The sequence below is a fragment of the Misgurnus anguillicaudatus genome, chromosome 21 (assembly GCF_027580225.2).
Source record: "Misgurnus anguillicaudatus chromosome 21, ASM2758022v2, whole genome shotgun sequence".
Classification (NCBI taxonomy): domain Eukaryota; kingdom Metazoa; phylum Chordata; class Actinopteri; order Cypriniformes; family Cobitidae; genus Misgurnus; species Misgurnus anguillicaudatus.
Window position 1 is genome coordinate 9,327,629 of NC_073357.2, and position 22,581 is coordinate 9,350,209.

Here is a 22,581-nt window from a genome sequence, read left to right on the forward strand (position 1 = left end):
CTAAAAAGGTTCTTTGGAGAATCAAAAAAATAATAATTTTCTATGACATCGTAACAAATCACTTTTGCCAGTCGAAAAGAACAACACTTCTTGGGAGTGCTCTATTTTTGTGCACTAATTTGGTACTTAATATACAAAAAATTCTACTTTAGTACTTCTTAAAGGGGCAGTGTGTAACTTTTAGAAGGATCTAATTACAGAAATGCAATATTATATCCATATTATCAGTGGTGTATAAGACCTTACATAATGAACTGTTATGTGTTTATTACTTTAGAATGGTTAGTTTTAACCTCCATACACCCGGGGTCCCCCTACATGGAAGTTGCCATTTTGTGCCGCCGTGTTTCTACAGTAGCCCTAAATGGATAAACTGCTCTACAGAGCGCATTACTACTGTATTTTGTCTTAGACGACAACATGTTTGTCCTGTGGCGGTTACCGTAGCTTCTCTATGCGTTTCGGTGAATGGTGGACTGGGCCGTTGGTTGCAATTCACAATCTTGCTGCTAGATTCTGCTAAAATCTACACACTGCACCTTTAAGATATTGAATATGAACTAAAATTTGCTAAAAATGTGTTAAAAAATTTATTTAGGTTCCACTTGTAGTAATTTTTGTGTAAAAGAGGTGGTCACTAAATATATTTTTAATACAAAGGTAGTATATAGTTCACATTAATGGTGTCTCAAAATAGCACGGATAAGTACACTTAGATGTTTTTAAGATTATCTTAGGAAGTACCAAGAAGAACTGTAGTACCTTATATTAAATAGACAGCACTTCTAGAACATTATGGAAGTTTACTTCTTTATTCTTTTATTTTGTGATGTGATGTACCTAAACATTTGTCCCATCAGAAACCCATCTTTCCTCTCCTACTTCCTCTTTAATTTTCTCTATCCAACTTTTCCAGCTTTCCTTTTCCTACTTTTCTTTCTGTACGTCCTGTCTATGTCTCTGTGAGCGTTGTGCTCATTAGGAGGTGTTTAGAAAGCTGCTGAAGTGAGAAATGGCCCCGCAAGAGCTCGTTGTCCTAATTAAACTTTGACAAGAAGAGTGACAAGATGCAATGGAGGGGAAACAATAGCAACAGTGTCCGAGTACGAGCACGAAGCTGGGAAAGTCTTTGTCCCGCTGAAACAAAAGCATTTGTTTGCATGTATTCAACTCCATTCAGCTTCACAAGACCCAGGTGCAAAAACCAACATCAGAACTCATCACACCTTGGTCCGTCTGATGCTCGGCCCGCAGTCGCTTCAAATCCATTCCTCCGCGAGCTGATCAAAGCTGCTTTGTTAAAATGTAAATATTGCCGGTGGATTATTTCACACTCATTATTTCTAATGCCTAACATACAGAAACAGCCAATTTGTTTTTTTTTGGGGGGGGGGGCAGAGATGTATAAGGGTTTTGAAGAGTGTGAAACATTGCAAAAGATACCAGAGCTATTTTTAAAATGTCCCAAATGTTTTGATCTGCTAAAATGTATAATGATCAACTATGTACCTGCAAATGTTGTTTATTTGAAAGACAGAGTCGTTGGCAGGTGGTACTCAGCCCAAGAGAGTCACAGTGGGCGGAGAGACACTTGCCCAAAGGGGGAGGACCTTTTAAAGTTGCTATAAAGAGTACTGGATGTTGAATCATGTGCAGTGAACAGTGTTCTGTAATCTTTTCCAATCAGTTCTGTACACGTTCCCAATTTCAACTACTATGGCACAGAATGGAACTATAGAGAATGGGGGCTCTCGAAACGTTGCCCCTCCAACTCTTCCTCAACCTGTTAAAAACCCAGAAATTAAACACACTAAGGTAAGAGTTGTTTTTTAAAGTTTTTTTTAAGTATTTGTTAAAATACCAGTGCATGTGATGATAGCTTGTAAGTAAGCTTAAAATATATAGTTTAGGCTGAAACACAAATTAAAAATAATAAATTATTAAGGTTTAGTAAGTATTACAGGTTGATAACAGTCCAGAAAATGTTTTATTCTATAGTTCTTTAGACGTACTTGTGTTTCACAGAACCATATAAAGAAACGATAAAATTGCATCAATAACATATTTAATCTCTATTTAGAGAATGCAAAATTCGTATACAGATAGAAATTGTTTTTAAAATGGGGTGCACCACTGAACCTGCTTTTAAGTGTGTGCTTAATGAAGTATATATCTCCATAAAATAAGACTCTGTATAGAGAAACCTATTGTATATTTTGCAGATTTTTTTCAATAATGAATGGCACAGCTCAGTCAAAGGAAAGACGTTTCCTACATTTAACCCTGCAACAGGTGTCAAAATCAGCGACATTGAGGAGGCAGACAAAGTAAGATCGATGTATTCATTATATAACTCATTACTACTTTATTACGATCATGCATGCATACTTATTTATATTTATTGTATAAATATGATCGTAAATTTATTTTTATTGATGGGTTAAATAAAGCAATTTAACTTTTCAATTTTTAGTTATTTTTTTAAAGAATTTTAATTCTCAATATTTAATTGTATTAATTTTCGCACATAAAAATAATGCAGAATACATTGGTATTTATATAGTAAACTGTAGTATATTGTAGTAATTACTACTTGTTAATGTACAGTATTCTGTTGTATTAACTGTAGTGAAATGATAAACTAGTAAATACTGTTGTGTACTTTAATATTTACTATTGTAAGTTTGAAAAATTTACAAATACTTTAGTGTACAACACTGTAAAAAGTCAAAAGTTGGATTAACTTAAAAAATATAAGTTTATCTAACTTAAATTTTCACTTAAGTTTCACTTTAGGTTTATATTTTTTAGGTGTTACCAATTGAAGTAACTTTTTAAGTTGAACCAACTTTTTTACAGTGTATAGCAAATTCTAAAGTATACTACTGTTATTTAATGTGGGTATTTTTATTACTTCAGTATTCATAAATTTATTTTAATGTGTAGAGGGTAATAATACCTTTTTTTTCCAAATAAAAATATGATTAGTGATATCAACCTATGATATAAGTGAAGTTTAATCGAGATTATTAATTAATTGAGAAATTGACAAAGTTTTAATGTAAATGTTTTGATGGTTCAGGCTGATGTAGATAAAGCGGTGGAAGCTGCCAGATCAGCCGGGCAGAGGGGCTCTGTGTGGCGGCAGATGGACGCGTCGAGTCGGGGCGAGTTACTGCACAGGCTGGCAGATCTGCTGGAGAGAGAACGCTGTCTGCTCGCAGTAAGTCGTGTTGTGATCTATTTATACAAATTAGCTGCATTGGTTATAATGAGGGAGTTTGCCAGGGTTCTGTTTGTTAGGGGGTGTTTACATTTTAACTAATCAATTGATAAGTGATTCCCATTGGTTCTTATCTCATCTCTGCTCATTTGCATAACAGCGCAATTTTATTCCATCACAAATGGTTGCTTTTAGGGCTATGCAACTTATCTTGTTATCAATCCCTTAACAAGTAGCCTTGCGGTCATTATTTATGATGTACTGTAGATTTGTAAATGTGAGAAAACAAATCCTACTTACCTATTCATTCCTGTAAGGAAAACAGGGAGAAATATCTTAAAAAAGTTGGAAATACGAAGAATGTACAGAAAAGATTTTTTTTAATTAAACCCGATGAATCAGGAATTAAAACATTCACATTTTTGTGGAAGTAATATAAAAATTAAAATCATTTAGCATTATAAAGCCATTTTTATTATTATAAAATACACTGCAAATTATCAGACACCAGTTTTTGTTTATGATTTATTAGCCATTATTATATACCATGTCAATCATTTGAGAATGTACAAAACAAATGACATAAAACATAATAATTGGCATATTTAGCTTTGTAACTATTTGGTGAAGATGGCTATAGACAAATATATCCACTAATCTATCCAAGCATTACCCAAATTTAGTCTAAATGAAAGGAGTGTTGTTAAATATAATGGTAGCATGCATAGTGCTGGTTGCACTCTTGCACTGTAGTAGATCGTCTGTCACGCCTGTCGGAGCGCGTCCGTCAGATGCTGCTGCAGGTGTTAGCATTGACGCTGCGCTTTTACTTTAAAGTCGTATCGAAACCTTATTTTCAAATGTTACAAATGATCATTGCTTTTGAGAAGTGATTTTGTATTGTTCAAGAGTAGTTTTTATTTTGTTATACAATCCTACATTGTAATGAAAGCCTTGTTTGTTTTCACCCTGTTCTACTGCCAGATCATATCAGTGGCCACATTCGTGAAAGAAATTGTACAGATGTGAGTGAAGTAATGTTTTTAGATTGCATGTGATTGCTAATTGCAAACATGTCCTTACGATTCAGCACTGGGGTATAGCTAATTTCAATAACTCTTGAGCTCTGCGTAGAGAAATAAAGAACAGATTTGGGGATAGAGCAGTCAAAGTGATCTCTTTCCCTCGTCATTATTAAGTCATTTACAGATCCGTTTACAACAGGACACTGAGCGAATGAGACCGATCAAATGTATTTGTCAATTTTTGACATGTGAGATTCTTTTGAAACGTTTAAGGGTTTTAGTTAAATAGAGAAAGGAAAGCACACCCTGTGATCCATTTCATTCATTTGGAGGTCTGTCAGTAGCTTCTATATTAAATTAAACTGATCGTGCTTTTGTACTGTAATCTTATTTTGAGTAGCATAATATGTTATTTGGAAGCGTACGTAATAAACAATTCATTACAGCACTGATGGCTAGCCTCCCATATTATAGCTCGGTAAATCTCATGGGTCAGAATTCTGCCAATGATCGCAGTCATGGTCCTACCCACCTCCACATTGTGTTTCCCATTCCCTCATTATTTTCATTATTAGAAGGCCGCAGAATTTATTATTTTTGTTATTGTTTAATTTTTGGACCTGCAAACTCCCAGTGCGCATGAAATTCTTGGCATCCTTCGACGTGCATTAAAACAGTTGTTTTGTAGCAAATTTGAAGCTCTCGAAACGAGCGTGTTTTTTCAAAAAGCCCAATAAAAATGCCTATTTGAAACAGATTTCTAATAAAAATGATAACTTTATGCTTTTATATTCCTAGAATTGCTTTGCGGCAATTAAACCGAATACTGTACCTCTTCGTTTCTAGACTCTAGAGTCAATGGACACCGGCAAGCCCTTCCTGCATGCTTTCTTTGTCGATCTGGATGGCAGCATTAAAACCTTGAGATATTACGCTGGTTGGACAGACAAGATTCACGGGAAAACCATGCCAGTCGGTGAGTATTAGTGCAAACGATGCCAAGTGCAACTGAGTCATAGCAATGTTTGTGACGTCATGTCCATGATCATGTTTTTCCCATTATTTTTTGAAGTGTTACTTTGTCACTTGTGTTTTCAATCACATACGCTGAACTGTTTAGTGCAATGACTGGATGTTGTAAAGAATAACATCAGCCAAAACTCATCTTCAAAACTCTAAAGCCTCACCAGAGGTTACACTGGAACTTGAATCAAAATGACAATAAGAGGAATTTATTGAATTGCAATTTTCGTACATATACAACAGAAGAATTTCACTGTTCAACGTGAGTTTAAGGTTTCCATCTTGTAAATCTGCTTCATGTTGCTTGACTCTTCTAAAACTGAAATTACAGTAAGGGTTTTTTCAACAATTGAAAGTACTTCAATGAATTGCATTTGAATACATCTTTTAAGTGGGTTCAAATATTGATTATTAAAGGGGACATATCATGAAAATCAGACTTTTTCGATGTTTATGTGCTATAATTGGGTCCCCACTGCTTTTATCAACCTAGAAAATGTGAATAAGAACAACCCAGTAACTTAGTTTTGGTAAACCATTCTCCACAAGCATTTGAAAAAATAGGTCATTGAAATTTGGCTCCCCTGGTGATGTCAGAATGGGATAATTCCGCCCCTTAAAGGGATAGTTAAACCCATGATTTACTCACCCCCAAGCTGTCCGAGATTCATATGTCCATCATTTTTCAGACAAGCACATTTTTAGTTATTTTAGAAAATATTTTAGATCTTTCAGTTAATTAAATGTGAAGTTACGGGGTCCATGACCTTCAAGTCCAAAAAATGTGCATCCATCCTTCACAAAATAAATCCAAACGGCTCCAGGATAATAAATAAAGGTCTTCTGAGGGTAATCCGCACGATGCTGTTGTAGAAATATCCATATTTAAAACTTTATAAACCAAAATAACTACCTTCTGGTAGCACCGCCATCTTAGACTCCTCTGTATTCAGGAGAGAGTATTAGCATAGTGTACGCACTTTTCTTAGTGATGTATGACAAATTCGGAGGGCGGGGGCACAGAGCAGCAGCAGAGTAACCTGAGTAATTCAAGAGTAATCTTGCATGTGGACGCGACTAAGATGGCGGCATTACCGGTTGCGAGTTATTTTGGTTTATAAAGTTTTAAATGTGGATATTTCTACAACGAAACTGCGCGGATTACCCTCAGAAGGACTTCGTTTCATCATCGTGGAGCCGTTTGGATTTATTTTATGTAGGATGGATGCACACTTTTTGGACTTGAATGTCGTGGACCCCATAACTTCACATTTGATTAACTGAAAGATCTAAAACATTTTCTAAAATAACTAAAAATGTCATCGTCTGAAAAATGATGGACATATGGATCTCGGACGGCTTCGGGGTGAGTAAATCATGGGTTTAATATCATTTTTGGCCGAACTATGCCTTTAATCTGCACTATCCAACCCCGCCACTGCCATTTAGTACAGAGATCAGCTCATTTGCATGTTAAAGGACACACCCAAAACATCACATTTTTGCACAGACCTACAAAGTGACAATTTTATCTTGCTATAATAAATTATCTATATGATTTTTGAGCTAAAACTTTACATATGTTCTCTGGGGACACCAAAGATTTATTTGACATCTTAAAAAAGTATTTCGATATGTCCCCTTTAATATAATGTATTGTTTCTAATTTACAGGTAATTCATTTACATTTTTACATTTAGTCAAAAGCTTTTTTTTCCAGAGAAACTTACAAATAAGGTAACAATAGAAGCAATTAGAACAACATAAAAACAGCAATTCATAAGTGCACTACAACTAGTCTCATCAAGTCATATAACAGTATACATAGCCAAGGGTTAGTCATTTTTTTATTCATACTAAAATTTGAAATGCATCATTAAAAATTAAACAATAGTTATCGGACTATGAATTGACTGAAGGAGTTTTCTTATCTCCTACATAATTATCGTCCGAATTTTCGCATGTTAAAAAATAAGACCTCACAATGTGTCAATCACGTTTACACACTGCCTCCGAAACTTTAATGCTTTAAAATTCGGATTGGGTTCAATTTTCTGTATTTTTCGCATCTGTAGCAAGCTTTTTACAATTCACTGTAAAAGCGAACAGCACTGTACACTGTATGACAAACAAAGTGCAGAATATAAAGACAATAAAAAAAGATTGTGGCAGATGATTGCCTAACAGCTTGGAAAACTGGATGGTATGGATTTCAAAACAAGGATGTACGAAAGATTATACAGCATTGTGCTCAAGTTGGCTAAACAATAGCTTGTACACTAGTGCTTACATTATGTAGACTTCATTTTTTGTTCGTTTTGTTGTTTTGCACATTTTTTGCAAAGGAATAATTAATACGTATCAGACTCTTTCAGATTTTTGTGTGTAAAATGATATGACAAATGCGAAAAAACTAGGGCCGGGACTTTAACGCGTTAATTAAGATTAATTAATTACACAAAAAATAACGCGTTAGACATTTTTTAGGCATTTTAATCGCACTTATTTTTGCACCCCGGAACGTTTCTCACTGGATGAGTTTCGGTGGACCGATTATACTGGAGCACCAACTAGCGTTCATGACTTCAGACAACAACAAACCACAGTGAACATGAACGAAGAAGCTGATGAGACCGCTTTGGTTGGCCCTGTGGATGGGAAATTTTGGTATAAAAACAAACGGATGGAAGCGTCGATAAGAGCATGGTTGTGTGCAAGCTATGCAACAAGGAATTCACATGTCACTGCAGCACATCGAGCCTCAAGTATCATCTCAATGCAAAACATATAGCAGCTAGCGTGGACGTTAGCCCGACTCCGAGTACAACGACTTGGTTGAACAAAAATAAACAATATTTTGTTGCTTAAACTTATGTATTCAGTCATTATTCAATGGTATACTAAGAATCCATGTAAAAAAAAACTTCTCAATGTTCTCAGGCAAATATTTATATGCAATTAAAATGTGATTAATTTCGATTAATTAATTACAAAGCCTCTAGTTAATTAGATACATTTTTTTAATCGAGTCCCGGCCCTAGAAAAAACTTATAAAAAAATTTAAGACTTCAGTGTGCAAGGATCTTAATTTGACATATATTACATTTCGAATTACAGTCCTGTTTACCATCTGCAAATATGGTGTGGACATGACCGTGCCATCGTCCTCTTCCCACTCGAGATAAGTTAATGAGTATAAAAGTGTTGATGCGTTTCCTTGATCCCTGGGAGGTTTGTCATCCCCCTCTCCAATTCTTCCTCTTCCACCAGCATTCCATCCACTCCAGGAGACTCAATAGACAAAACATGCTTCCCTTCTTTCCCCCTGATTAGATTCAAATAAAGTGTTAAAAGACGAAAGCCCCTGGCACACAAAAGAAAAGGAAGACGCTCTGATCCTAATCGCTGAGGTGCGACCGATGGTGCTGCAGATGAGCTGGAGATCAGGGGATCAGCACCCAGATTGAATATCTTACTCTTTAAAGGCCTGGAACGTGGTCCGTGACTCAACCGGCTTTGAATTTACACATTGATAATGGGTGCCAATTAGGATACGTCAACCACCCACTGACAAACTTGAGTGTTTATTTGGAAAAATGTGACATTCATGGTTCATTTATCCTTATTGCGCTAGCCAAATTCAATAGGAATGTCAATATCAATTATAATAACAATCTGGCCAACTTGACATTTCCACTTTCAAAGTAAAAGGTGGCTGTCAATTACACCACAAAATCCGAATTATGCACAAGGTAGTTTTTCATGTTTATCGAAGTTTTTTTCAAAACCAGCCATAATGGATGACAGGACATTTTCTTTCTGTTGGTGGATCTGGTTCTGTTTCTACAGGATAACACTGGGCGGCCCTGCCCACAATGAAATCTGATTGGTCCAAAATGCCCTGCTTGGTAAGGACGCAGCTCCAGATGTTGGTATGGCTTTATGTTTATTGAAATAAATCCTCCATGGATTCAACTCTCTCGTCTGCGACCACTCCCTAGCCATGAAAATATAACCTTTGATAAGCGGCACTGTCGGATCAGTTAGAAAGGGCCGTTGGCTGATCCTAGTCAGAGATGAGCTTTGTGTAAGGGAGTCGTAAAGTCTGTAATCACCCCGACACACTGTAGTGTGGGGAAACACGAGAAGGTCATGTCTCGGAGAAGCCAGCTTAGTAGATTAACAGGCGTGGCTCTGCCGTATCCATCCATAGATGACATATGAAATGTCATGTATGTGCGTGGGAGTTTCATGCAGTTGTGTGAGTTTTCAGTTCGGTTGTAGTGTTAGATAATGCCTTTGAAAGTTTATTAGGTTTAACCAGGTAAGCTGCTTTCTTTGTTAATATTAAGTAAGCAGCTGTTTCTATTGCAGCACATGAAAACTCATTAGTTTGTTTGTTTGTTTATTTCTTTTTTTAATGCTATTTAAGTATCTATGGCTATATTTAAGGTAAGAACCGGTTAATCTATACACAAGTTAATCTATACACAAATTGGGGAAGGATAATTTGGCATCTCAAATTCACCTAACCTGGGAGAAAACCGGAGTACCCGGAGTAAATCCACGCTGACACAGGAAGGAAACCTCATAAGTAAGGCGAATCAAGAGTTTGGTCTGGTGTTAGCATTTTGTTAAGCTAGCATTGCAATACACTCTAAAAAAGTTATTTTCATCCAAGCATTGGGTGGACAGGGATTAGACTAGTCCTAGACTAAAATAAATGTAAGGGGCCATGAAAAAAAGGGGCCATGGCATGAAAATCTGACTTTTAATGTTTAATGGTGCGTTTACACCAACCGCGGTAGAGGCGTGAAGCGCGAGTGATTTCAATGTTAAGTCAATGTGCAGACGCGTTGACGCGCGTCAGGAGGTCCCGCGGCGCGGAAGAGGCGTTCGGTGCGGAGCGGAAGACGCGTTTCCGCCTCATTCGCGCGCGAAGCTCGCGCGAAAGGCGCAAATTGAGTTGTGTATGGCGTTGTGTATGGTGCATTCCTTTGCGCCCCCCCAAAGAAAATTTATGATAAACTTTTCTAAAATTTATCTTTTAATTAAACAAAACATATTAAGTTATACGTAGTGCTGTTGGTTAGTAGCCTTATTTTTATTAGGTTTAATTACACAGAATTCATGATAAATTAATGTATTTTATAAAATGTCATAAAACAGGGGCCCCCCCTGGCACCATCTCGCAGCCCCCCTGGGGGCCCCGGACCCCAGTTTGAGAACCACTGCTTTAGGTTATAAAAAGCTATGAAAGAAATTGTTTAGTTTTACTGTATGGTTCCAAAAATGAATGAAAATGAATCACTGTGAAGAACCTTTCAAGCACTTTTATTTTTGAAAGTGTATGTTATTTTTTAACCTATGATATTTTACCACAGTCCCATATACTATACCAGTGGTTCTCATCCTTTTTTACTTTTTTACTTATTGGCCACAACAATATTTGAATTACAATTACAATTTCTACAGTGGTGTAGTCTAGATTTTTGTAGTGAGTATACTGTGATTTTTCCCTCTCACCCTTATGCTCACTCGTCCCAGCGCGACACCCCATAAGCACCACCACACTCACAGATGCATACAGTAGGGATCTTTATGTAACTGAGAGCATTCTGAAAGTGTACTCATAAACACATAAACCAGTCTGCTCCCCAGTCACTTTCGCGCCGCTATGGTAATTTGATTTCATATGCCAATCGGATCCATATGGATCGCGCAGTTCGGCAGGAAGTCAAACACACCAAATATATAGCCTAATATGTATATGCATTTCAACCCGCTAAAGTAGCAAGTGTAGCATGCTTATCAGTGCTTCACATCTAAATATGACTAAAAGTTTGAAATGTCACAAAACCATGCTCTTACCCAACCTAACACTATTTTAAGTGGTACATGGAAATCCTTGACAATTCCTAGTGGGTATACTGCGTATACCTGCGTATCACGTATACTACACCACTGAATTTCTACCCCAAAAATACGGAGCCCCTAAGGGAACATGGAGCAAAAATTAAATAATGTTTAGTTTCGCATAGTTTCACGTGCGCACGAGAACGTTTCACGTGCGAACGCGAAACTATACTTTAAAAAAAATTCTGAATATGAAGGTTTCGCGTGAGCACATGAAACTAAACTTTAGATTTTTTTACTCCAATGTCACTTTAAGCCCGGAATATACTGCACGATTTTTGTCCTCTTATAAGACTTATCACACTGTGCGACATGTATAGTTTAAACTCTGGTACGAGAGGCATGTAGACTGTACGATGATGACACGGAAGCTTCGGCGGCTGCGTCACACGTTGCGCAACGTCACCAGCATGCGCTCGTGGTAAACAAATACCGGCGCGCAGGTCGTAGCAGCAAACACACTGTGCGGCGATCATGCAGAATTTCTGACACTGCCAGAAAACTATCGTAGGCTATCTTTGGACGCAAGACCGGGAAAACGGCCGTCTTTGAACCTCTCTCATTGTACGACATAGGACCACCGATGGAGAGCCACGATCACAGAAATCACGACGATAGTTTCACGATGGCAATCTTTCGTCTGGGACAGCCAATTATCGTGCAGTGTATCGCGGGCTTTAGGGGCTCGTTACAAAAAGAACCAAATATGTGTTGATTTTTTTGCTTATTTTAATGCTTGTATTTTAAATTATTTTAGTCATTTTGAGGCCCCCATGGAATATGTTAATTACCCCCCTTAGGGTCCCGGCCCCCTGTAAGAGAAACATTGTACTATACCTTACTACAGTACTATACTATACTATACTATACTATACTATACTATACTATACTATACTATATTTTACTATACTATATTATATTACTCATTTTCTCAAGGAGTAACAAATGGTTAAAAATGTAAGGTAATTTTCACACAAAAATCACAAAAAGTGTCATTTTTTAATTTTGCATAATCAAACTTGCATGACATTTTAATGCAGACACACACCTATTTTAAATCTGATTGAAAATGGACAAAAGTTTCAGTCTGTTACTTTCACAAATTTATATATATATCCAACCCCATATCACAAAATTATGTACCTATAGGCACGTATGGACCAACATGACAATGACTTTTATGTCCTATTTTCAAACCATTGTTGCTTTGGTTTAGGGTTAGATTTGGTGCTTGTGTTAGTATGTCACTTTAAGTATTGGTTTATAAAAAAAGATACAAGAGTTGGGTTTGGGTAGAGATGTCATTTTATGTAAATCTAAAACTAAACCGAAGCGACAATGGTAAGAAATTAGGACAAAAAAGTTGAGGAACCAATATGACAGTGACACAAACAGCGTGACATGCTCAAGCTCAAACGCGGCGAAACGTGACATTGTCACGTTGGTCCATACGTGCCTATAGGTACATAATTTCGTGATATTGGGTTGATATATCACATGTGGATTTTTTTAATAGTTCTTTTAGGATTTGACACAGATGGAGCAACACAAGGCTGAGCAAATAATGACAAAGTTACATTTTTTAGGTGAACTATTTCTTTAATAATCAGTCGTTGTGCAATTACATAGCAAGGCAACTGGATACACATTAGAACAAGGAAGTGGTAAATCGCCCAATCTCAGTGGCATTTTCCATCGGAAAGGTTCAAGTGCGAAGAGATGTGATAAAACAGCATTGCTACCTTACATTACCCCTGGCTGGTTATCTGACTCCTGGGAGAAAAAGCAAAAAGAGAATCAGACCTCTAAGAGTGAACAAAGGTGTGCACCCAAGCCAAGAGCAGATCTGCACCGGGTTTGAACTGCTGCCCAGACTTCTCACACACCTCATCCCTCTCTCATTTCAATGTGTCTCCAATGAAAGAAGAAGAAAAAACAGCAGAACATATACACTCTTCCTGACCACAGCTTTGTGTGGGCCATTGAAACCATCGCTCTGTGTTTTTTCTCCATCTTTCTCTTTCATGTTTGGTTTTTGGTGGCCACATCCAAGAACTTCCAGGGAAAACAATGAGTGTATATCAAAGGGGAGCTTTAGCGTGTTATCAACTTTAGTGCCTCTTTACGTCCTCATTTCTCTTGTTTCTCTTCCTAACAGATGAAAACTTTGTGTGTCTCACCAAACACGAGCCCATCGGTGTGTGCGGCGCGATCATACCGGTGAGTTTGCGGCTTTTCTTCATGTCAGATTACATTTGTGGCCAGTGACGGTTGTGATCATATCAGTTCTCAGGGCGGTAGGCAAATCTGGACGGCTTTCAACCACCTATTAGTCACACAGTATACTTTCAGGATAGTGGAGATAGTGAACAATAGAAATGGTGATTTTTTTCCTCTTTTTTATTTGATAAATACACTGAAAAAAATTATTCATTCAATTAACTCAGTTTTTTAAGGTAGGTGGTTGCAATCAATTTAATTCAGCTACATTTAAACATTTAAAGTTTTTTTTTTACTATTTTTATGTATTTGTATAAATTAATTGATTGCAACCACTTATCTTTAAAAATTAGTAAATTAAATGAATATTTTTTCAGTGTATCACAAAGACAAAGTCCCCCCAAAATGAATATTTTGAATATTTCTTTGATTACATTAATATTTGGTAATAATATTTGGTAGATATGATATTTACACTAAGTAAAAATATAGAGTTATTTTCTATTAAATTTTTACAATTTTCTATTTATGTGTTAATATCAGCATTTGCTTAGTGATATGCTATTTATAGTAGGTGAAAATAAATTTTACTTAATAAATAAAATTTTGAAATTTGCAATAAGTGTAAATAGTACTTAGATGCTAACTATGGGCAGAAACCATGGGCGTAGAATATGCGGGGGACACGGGGGCCATGCCCCCCCCCCCTGGAATAAGATGATTTTGTTCACGGCTCTTTTCAACTTGCTGCCACCATCCCTGCCCATGTTTTTTTATTTGCTACTTAGACATTAACGCAATTACAAGTGAGCAGTATGTGGTGCGTCATCTTTCATGCACGCATATCTAGTCAAAACGGGAGCAGGAACAGCGGAAACCTGTCACTGCGTCATCTCAAACACTGTTTCTTTGGCACAAACGAACATTTCACATGCTTACAGGTATTGCCAGTTTTAATATTTAAGCACAAAAGATGCGAAAAAGATTTACTCACATGCTGTTTAAAAATGTTGCGTGTGTGTTTGCGCCCAACTGACACACGTGCCTGTAATGCCACATATCTCAAGGCTTCAGAATGCTCAGAATGCCCCTAGCAGATGCTATTTGCACGTCAGTTTTTTTGTAGATCGATTAACCAGATAAAATAATAACTTTAAATTATTATATATGAAATATTTTTAAAAATATAATATCCCTAACCCAATAAAACTTTTACATTTGTTAGGCCTCTTAGTTCCACTTTTCAACATTTTTTCATTTTTATTAAAAAATAAATGCGTATTCGTTGTAATAGGAAAAGGGAAAAAAGCGAGGTCAGCAAAATGCTTATTCGAACCAATGGCAACACTATTAATTTCAGCGTGCCTATTTTATCTTTAGTGCTCCGACCACATATTGGTTCCAATACAGCAAAAAACATATTTTTATATATTCGAAATCTATTAAAAAAAAATGGCCAAAAACATATTTGCTGAAATATATTTTGAAAAATATTGTCACTTGTAAAAACAGGTGTGTAATTATGTTTATGTTACAAACCAGTAAATATAAAAGGTTTGAAAAGGTAAACATTTTATTTAAACTACATTTAAAACTCCAAAAATATATTTTATAAAATTAACTTTACTGTTAATTAAATGTATTTAGCATATATGTCGAATATATTTAGGCCAGGAAAATATATTTTTGCTGTATGGGAATGTAAAATTAGAAATATATTTGGTTATCCCTGAAATACATTTTGAAATACAGTATATGTTGATATATAAATGTTAAAACTAAAAATATTTTTTAATTTAAAAACTATAGGCCCTATACTTTATAAAATTAACTTTACTTTTAAAAACGTATTGAGCATATATTTTAAAATATATTTTGGCTATGAAAAATATATATTTTGCCATATAGGATTGTAAATTTAGAAATATATTTGCCTGCCCCTAAAATACATTTTGCAATATATGTTGATTTATGAAGGTTATAACTAAATTATTTAATATATCTAAATAATATTAAATATATTAAATTAAGTTTTACTTTCTACAAAATGTATTTATCATAAGATTTAAAACAAATTTTTGGCCAGAGAATTTTTATTTTTTTGCTATATGGTTTAAATGACTAGTAGTAAACATAGTTTGGCATACTTAGTTTGCATCTACAACAAAGCACACATCACCACAGACACATGAAAAGGCTAATGAAAAGGCTAATTTATTCTACTGAATCTTCACATTCAGACTCATATATAAATAAAACAAAAGTTTTCAAGCACAATAGGGTCCTGTGACTGTTGTATTGTGTATTATGCTGTAGATGTTGTGGTTATGGCTTCGACACAGCATTGTTTATATACTGTAGGCAACGCCTGTCTAGAGTCTTTCACATAAATGTAAGAAAACACCTAGGTTACAGGTACACACACCTACACACAGGCAAACACAGATACAGCACACCACTTCCTGCCATACACATTACACATGGGAAGTATATCATGATCTCACACGTGTTATGAATGTTTATCATATGGGCCCTAAAAGATTTATGGTAAAAGCATTCAAACCACAAAGTTTCGTTTAAAATTCTTGCTGTAAACAAGATTCTGCAGTATATAGAAACTCTATCAGTGCTTTGTGGAATTCACTGTGAAACACCAAATCCTCAGTAATTTCAATTACAGGAAAGGAGCGGGATGAGATGAGGATGTGATTTGTATCTGAGTGTGAAAATGAATATCTCCCATTTGCCCCTTGCATCTGCTTACACACAGTAAAACTGAATGGCTGGATAACACTTACCAGAAGGTTTTAATTGCTAACATTAGTTAATGCATTAGCTAACATGAAAAAACAATAATCAATACTTCTACAGAATGCATTCATTTTAGTTGATTTGCTAATACATTTATAAAAATCTAAATGTGTAACCAGTAACATTACACTGTAAAAAAAATATCTGTAGAAATTACAGTAATACTGGCAGCTGCTTGCCAGTATTGTGTATTTAAATTGATGTTATACTGGCAACAGTTTGTTAAAAGTTAAATGAACATTAAACATGAACGAGTCTTTATCTTTACAGATTAAAATAACAGCCTCATGCAAAGGTTTCTGGGAAACAAAATTAGAAAAAGGTTTAAGGAGTTCTGGTTCTCAGAATACTTTGCATGATGCTGTTATTTTATAGTTTTATTCTGTTAAATTGTTAATGTTTAATGTTTATTTAACTTTGAACCAACCATTGCTATTAACTCATTCACCGCCAGCCTTTTTGAGAAAAGTTGCCCACCTGCATTTTTGTGATTTTAACAAAAGTTTCACAAAAAATTCCTTGCAGGAAAAATTATCTTCTATAAATATATAAACATACAAATTATATCAAATTAAAGAAAACACCCTCTGCTTTCAAACAAACAATAAACAAACAAACAAACAAAATGGGGAAAAAACGTTTCATTATATATTTACTTTTTCCACTTAATTTAGCCACTGAAATATGGATATTTCTCTTCAAAAATACAACATTTTGAGCAAAAAGCTTAAAAAATAGCGTTTTTGTAAATGAATTTATGTTAGAGATCAGACTCAGAATGACTATCAAACATAAAGGCAGTTAAAATAAATCATTAAATCTTTTTAACTTCCGTTTTTGATAAATTCGGGTTGGCGCCATCCAGTGGATAAAAGCGGTATTACACTTTCACTTTGAAATTCGTCCAGAAAGGCATATTTATTAGTTAAATATTAACTCATAATTGACGAGATTAACTCATAATTGACGAGATAACTCGCCATTGACGAGATAACTCGTCAATGGCGGTGAATGAGTTAAATAACATAAATTTAAATCTACAGTAAGTTACTGGCAAATGAACTAACACTGTAAAAAATACTGAAGATATACTGGTAATTTTCTGCCAGGACGTTATCTGTTAACACTAAAACGCCAACGCAATGCAGTGAAAATTCTAAATATAAGTAAAACACCATTAAAAAAAAATACAGAAAATTCCTTTATATGAATACAATACATTGTGCATTTTTTATTGTATGGTAAAGTTACAAAACAATAATAAATGCTGAAGACTATATTGCTCATTGTTAATTCATCGTAGCTAACGCGTTTACTTATGTTAAAACTAATGTAATACTATTTTACTAATGAAAAAAGTAAAAGGAAAGGTTATTGGGATAGATTTGAATGTTGCGCAAATCTGGCAACCCTGTCAAGCCGGTGGGTGAACACACAAGCTGACTGTAAACCCACAACCATACACTGTAAAAAATACTTTGCTGCCTTAAAAAAAATTTTTTTGAATCAACTCAGATTTACAAGTCATTTAAATTTACTTTTATTTATCTTGACAAGAGATGAGTTGTCATAACTACAGGTGAGTTGTTCCAACTTATAAAATTAAGTTGACTTTTCTCAACTATATTTTATAAGTTGTGACAACTCATCTCTGTTAACATGACTTGTAAATCTAAGTTGATTTAACAAAACATTTTAAGGCAGCAAAGTATTTTTTACACTGTAGTAATACGCATTTTAACACGGTCTCACACCCATGGCGTCGATGTTTGACGGCGCTTGACCATGCGTCGGTGTGTTGGCGCGGGGGGTGTACATTTCGCGTCATTTTTTGACGAACTGGGGACTTCAATACTATTGGGTACGCGAAATTAAACAGTTGTCGCCTGGCATTGGGGTTAGGGAAAGGTTTGGGTAAGGATGTCATTATGTAAATCTAACCCTAAACCGACGCGAAAATGGTAGAAAATGGTAAGAAAATAGGAAATAGAATGCAACAGACTTAATAGTATTGAAGTCCCCAGTTCGTCAAAAAATGACGCGAAAGGTATACCCTCCGCCTCAACATATTGACGCATGGTCAAGTGTCGTCAAATATTGACGCCATGGGGTGAGACTGGGTTGCGCATTTATAATTATGAAATGTTGCATGCTGTTGTGTTGACCCAAACATTATAACTGTTTACACAATACAAAATACTACAAAAGTGTTACCTAACGCAACATTAAATAGTTACTGTTTTAAAAAATCTGTAATACTGAGTTAATAAATATACAAAATAACATATTCTGTGAAAAGTTATCCAGTTTTTTAGGGAATATTAATCTATGCAGGATCGGTGCATAATGTATCTTAAAAAGCTGACTTTTGCATCAGGACCATTCTTAAATAGCGTACGCGTCTATGGAGCGGTTGAATGACGCATCTATGTATACATATAGGTTACATTTATCTATAAACTTATGCTTGTAATATAGCTTAAGTCCATAAGTGATACCTCAAATTATTTGGCTTGTTTAAGAGAGATGTGCTGTTACTTTTCTTACATTGCATGAGAGATCATGATGTAGAGTATGAAGATTCACCAGGGTGGCTCACTCTTTACTCTAAATCAAATTTTTGTCGCCAATGAAACACAATATTGTTTTCAAATCCAAAACCTGCAAATCATCAGGGATGAAAAATTGCCTTTTATCTTCTCCTGTTGCATTGGCAACGAAGCACAAACCGTTGCACACTGGAGATCCTATCATAAAATTGTAATTCATATTTGGGATCGGCATGGTGGTAATTACAGAAAGCAATGCTGGCATTCAGATCGCATGAGTCACTCAGTAAGAAAAATATGAAGAGTGAACATACAATCCAGAACCATATTTAATTACAATCATGGCATCCAAAAGATGTAAAAAATAACAACCCATTTGTGTACTTATTTAAGTGTCTGATTTCACAAAAGAGTTACGTTACACTGGCACATTGTCTACAACATAACCTTACCACTTACATAAAGTGCTTTATAGGAAAAAGCACATAGCAACTGCCATTAAAACTTTAGTAACCACACATACACACATGCAGCCACCATTTTGAAATGTTCCAGTTGCAGACAGTTTTCCAAAATACGACAATATTGTATTTGGTTACAAGCCTGCAAAGGTTTATATTTCTGAAATATGGGATAACCTTTCACTGCAGAGAATGCGTAGTAACTCAATATTACAGGTTTTTAAACTATAGTAACTTTTTTATCTTGTGTTAGCTAATGCGCTTGTCTTGGTGTACTAGGTGAGCAATTATAATGTTTTAAAGAGTAACTAAACCCCTGGTCAGAGCCTGACTCCACCCACTGGCAATATTTTAAAATGCTAGAAAAGTTGGTAGACCCCATTGGAGATAGAGGGGACGAACTGAGCTCGTACCAAGAGTGTGGTGAGATCGTAACAAGGGCGCGGTGAGCTTGAAACTGCTTATGTCACAAAGTACCACAACATCCAATAGGAAAATTCAACTGCAGTAGCCACCGTTCAACCTGAAGAGGGCAGCACTCAGACGTTTTTACACCATATGTTGTAGTATTGAAACACTTTATATCCAAATGTCAAAAAAGTTACTCAAATCAATGAACAGCACTAATAAAGCCCCATTCTTACAGATCATTAACCAAAAAAGTTGGTTTAGGGTTTAGTTACTCTTTAAAGGCGGAGTGCACAATGTTTGAAAGCCAATGTTGATATTTAAAATCACCTAAACAAACACGCCCCTACCCCAATAGAATCTGGACCTTCTTTTAAAAGACCCGCCCCACACATACACAACCCGGCAAGGATGCCGGTTAATAGACTCGCTCCTTACTGCTGATTGGCTATAATTGTGTTTTGGTAGTCGGCCCGTCTCCTTTTCCAAAGCGTTTTTCAAACATTGTGCACTCCGCCTTTAAGTCTACACAACAGCATGTAACATTTGATAATAATAGATATTGTATAAATAGGGTTGCAGTGCAGTCCATTTGTTCTCAAAATTTTCCAAAAAAATTTGAAACAAAACCAATGCTTAAGGAAATTTTACCAAATGACCCTAGCCAAAAAAATACCCAAACTTTACTTTTATAAATAAAATAAGCTTACCATAATACTGACAGCCAATAAGCAATACCCCCTTTTTTATATTTTAAAATATATATGCATGTACAGGTAAAAAGTGATTCAGTCATTTTGGGTTGGGTACATTTATTTGGACCCGAATCCGATAAGACCTCTACTGTGGACATCTTTACTTTATTTTTATGACCATGCTTCATTTTTAATCAGTTTCATTGTCTTATATCACCTCGCATCCAGAGTAAACGCGGTGTACACATAGTGTGTTTTTGAAAAAAGGACGTAATTGTCCTCTACTTTTCTCTGGTGTGCATTTAGCAGGTCCCAAAAACTGCTAAAATGGTAAAGGAGTTCTGAAGCATGGCAGATGCACAAAAGAGATAATTCACCTTATAACACTCACTTGTGATTGACTGAATGTTACTTTACTCAAATCTAGGTAACAAACCAGAGAACAACGAGTGAAAATTTTGGCACTGGGTCAATAGAGTGCCGCAGGAATTTTAGCCAAAACCTGAAAGTGAGTTCGCATTTTAGCACTTCCGATTCCATTGTCTTGAAGTCAATGGGTTTTTAATTACACTCCTTAAATAAGATTTGGGGTTAATATAAGCCCAAGATGTTTTCATATTTTATTCTACAACGTAAAACATACCATAGTAATACCCCACTTGTGACTTTTTAAAGCTTTAGGGGCCAGTCACACCAAAAGCGCTTTAAACGCTTGCAAACGCAAGGCGCGACGCACTTCCTTTTTAAAAAAAGAGCAGTGCGACGCAGCTTTTCATATTGCTAAGCAACCAACGAGTCAGCTGTCTTGTCAATCAAATATTGAAGCGTGAGCGCTCTTTTGCTGTTAACTGTCGTATTAGCAGAAACTTTAAAAAGAGGGCGCTTGCTCTGACCTTGTTTGAGGATAAGAGGAGCACAAACACGCAGGAGAGAGTGAGCGAGTGGAGTCCAGTTCTTCAAAGCAACTGTAAACTTCCCTCACCACAACGTAAGGCTCGCCTCTCCCCTCATTCGATTGGACAATGGAAAGACGCGAATGACGTCGGGCGCTTCTCCGCTCTCAACGCTCCTTCAAAAACGCGTGCGCGGCAGGCGGCAAAAAAACGCAAGGCGCTCGGCGCGCATAAACAGCGCGCAAACGCGTCCTGCCCATAGAATATCATTCAAAAAAGGCGCCTGCAACTGCCATAAACGCTTTTGGTGTGACTGGCCCCTTAATGTGTCTTTAAAAGGGTGTTTGCTACATGGGACTACAGACTTTGTCTGGGACTTTAAAGGTCATCACACATGAAGATCTAAAAAAAAACACAACATGGGCACAACTCCCAACAAAGATTCATCCATCCAGAGTATTTCCTTCAGGGAACATGTTTTAAATGTGTTTAATAAAGTTTGAAAGAGCTGTGGGAAGCTTAGTGGTGATGATGTTGATGTCGAAAGTCTGTGGTGTAGTTCGCTTGTAGCCAAAGGTTAGCTTTCATTTCTAGTAAATGCATTTAGACTTCAAAATTCATAAAGGTGATTATCTTGTAGGACAAAAAGTGTCATAAACTTTTGTTAAACACAGAGTATATTTGTTGGGATAATGCAAAAACCTCTTGGAAAAATAAATGGTTTTTTTTTGTGAGGGAACCAGTGTCCAGCTAACTTCCGGGTTGGCCTACAAAATATGTCATCCCTGCAGCACTCTATGAAGTGCTGGGGACAGAATTACCCTTTTCTAAAAGTGCTACGCACCTGCATATAGCAGTCCATAGAAACAGCTGCAAATGAGGCATCTACGTATATGTATCTTTACCATTAGGCTGACCATATGTGAAATTCTTCAAGGACGCATCATAGGCCAGGACTTCGGATGCGTCTTCCGGAATTCATATTTGTCGACCACATACGTCATTGGGGTTTATTATTTCAAGTTCTATTTCAAAAAAGCAACTGCTACCTTTTAAGGTAAGAATGAAACTATGATTGTATGTCCTATGTTTTTAACTGAAATGTGAGAACCTTGACGACGTGTGCGCTCGACAAATACTACTTCCGGAAGACACACCTGAAATCCTGGCCAGGAAGCGTCCAGTAAGAATGGCACGTATGGTCACCCTGTTTACCAACCACCTAATAATGTGCTAATGTTGTGTTCCAGACAACTCAGATATAAGATATTTCCCACCTCAAAACTGGAAATATCCCCTGAATTAATGCTGCGTTACAGGCAGGTTTTTGAGCCTGTAAATTACGACTTCAGACCAC

At 36.1% G+C, this 22,581-nt stretch overlaps 1 protein-coding gene across 1 annotated transcript in view; it reads left to right on the forward strand.

Moving 5' to 3' along the window:
* The first annotated feature begins 600 nt into the window (after window positions 1–600).
* aldh1a3 (aldehyde dehydrogenase 1 family, member A3) overlaps window positions 601–22,581 on the forward strand; it is a 37,201-nt gene continuing 15,220 nt past the window's right edge. Inside the window, exons 1-5 of the mRNA XM_073859622.1 lie at window positions 601–1,815; window positions 2,223–2,327; window positions 3,083–3,223; window positions 5,095–5,224; window positions 13,346–13,407. Of these exons, the coding sequence (XP_073715723.1) occupies window positions 1,717–1,815; window positions 2,223–2,327; window positions 3,083–3,223; window positions 5,095–5,224; window positions 13,346–13,407 (537 nt within the window). The 5' untranslated portion in view covers window positions 601–1,716. The remainder of the gene's footprint in view (window positions 1,816–2,222; window positions 2,328–3,082; window positions 3,224–5,094; window positions 5,225–13,345; window positions 13,408–22,581) is intronic.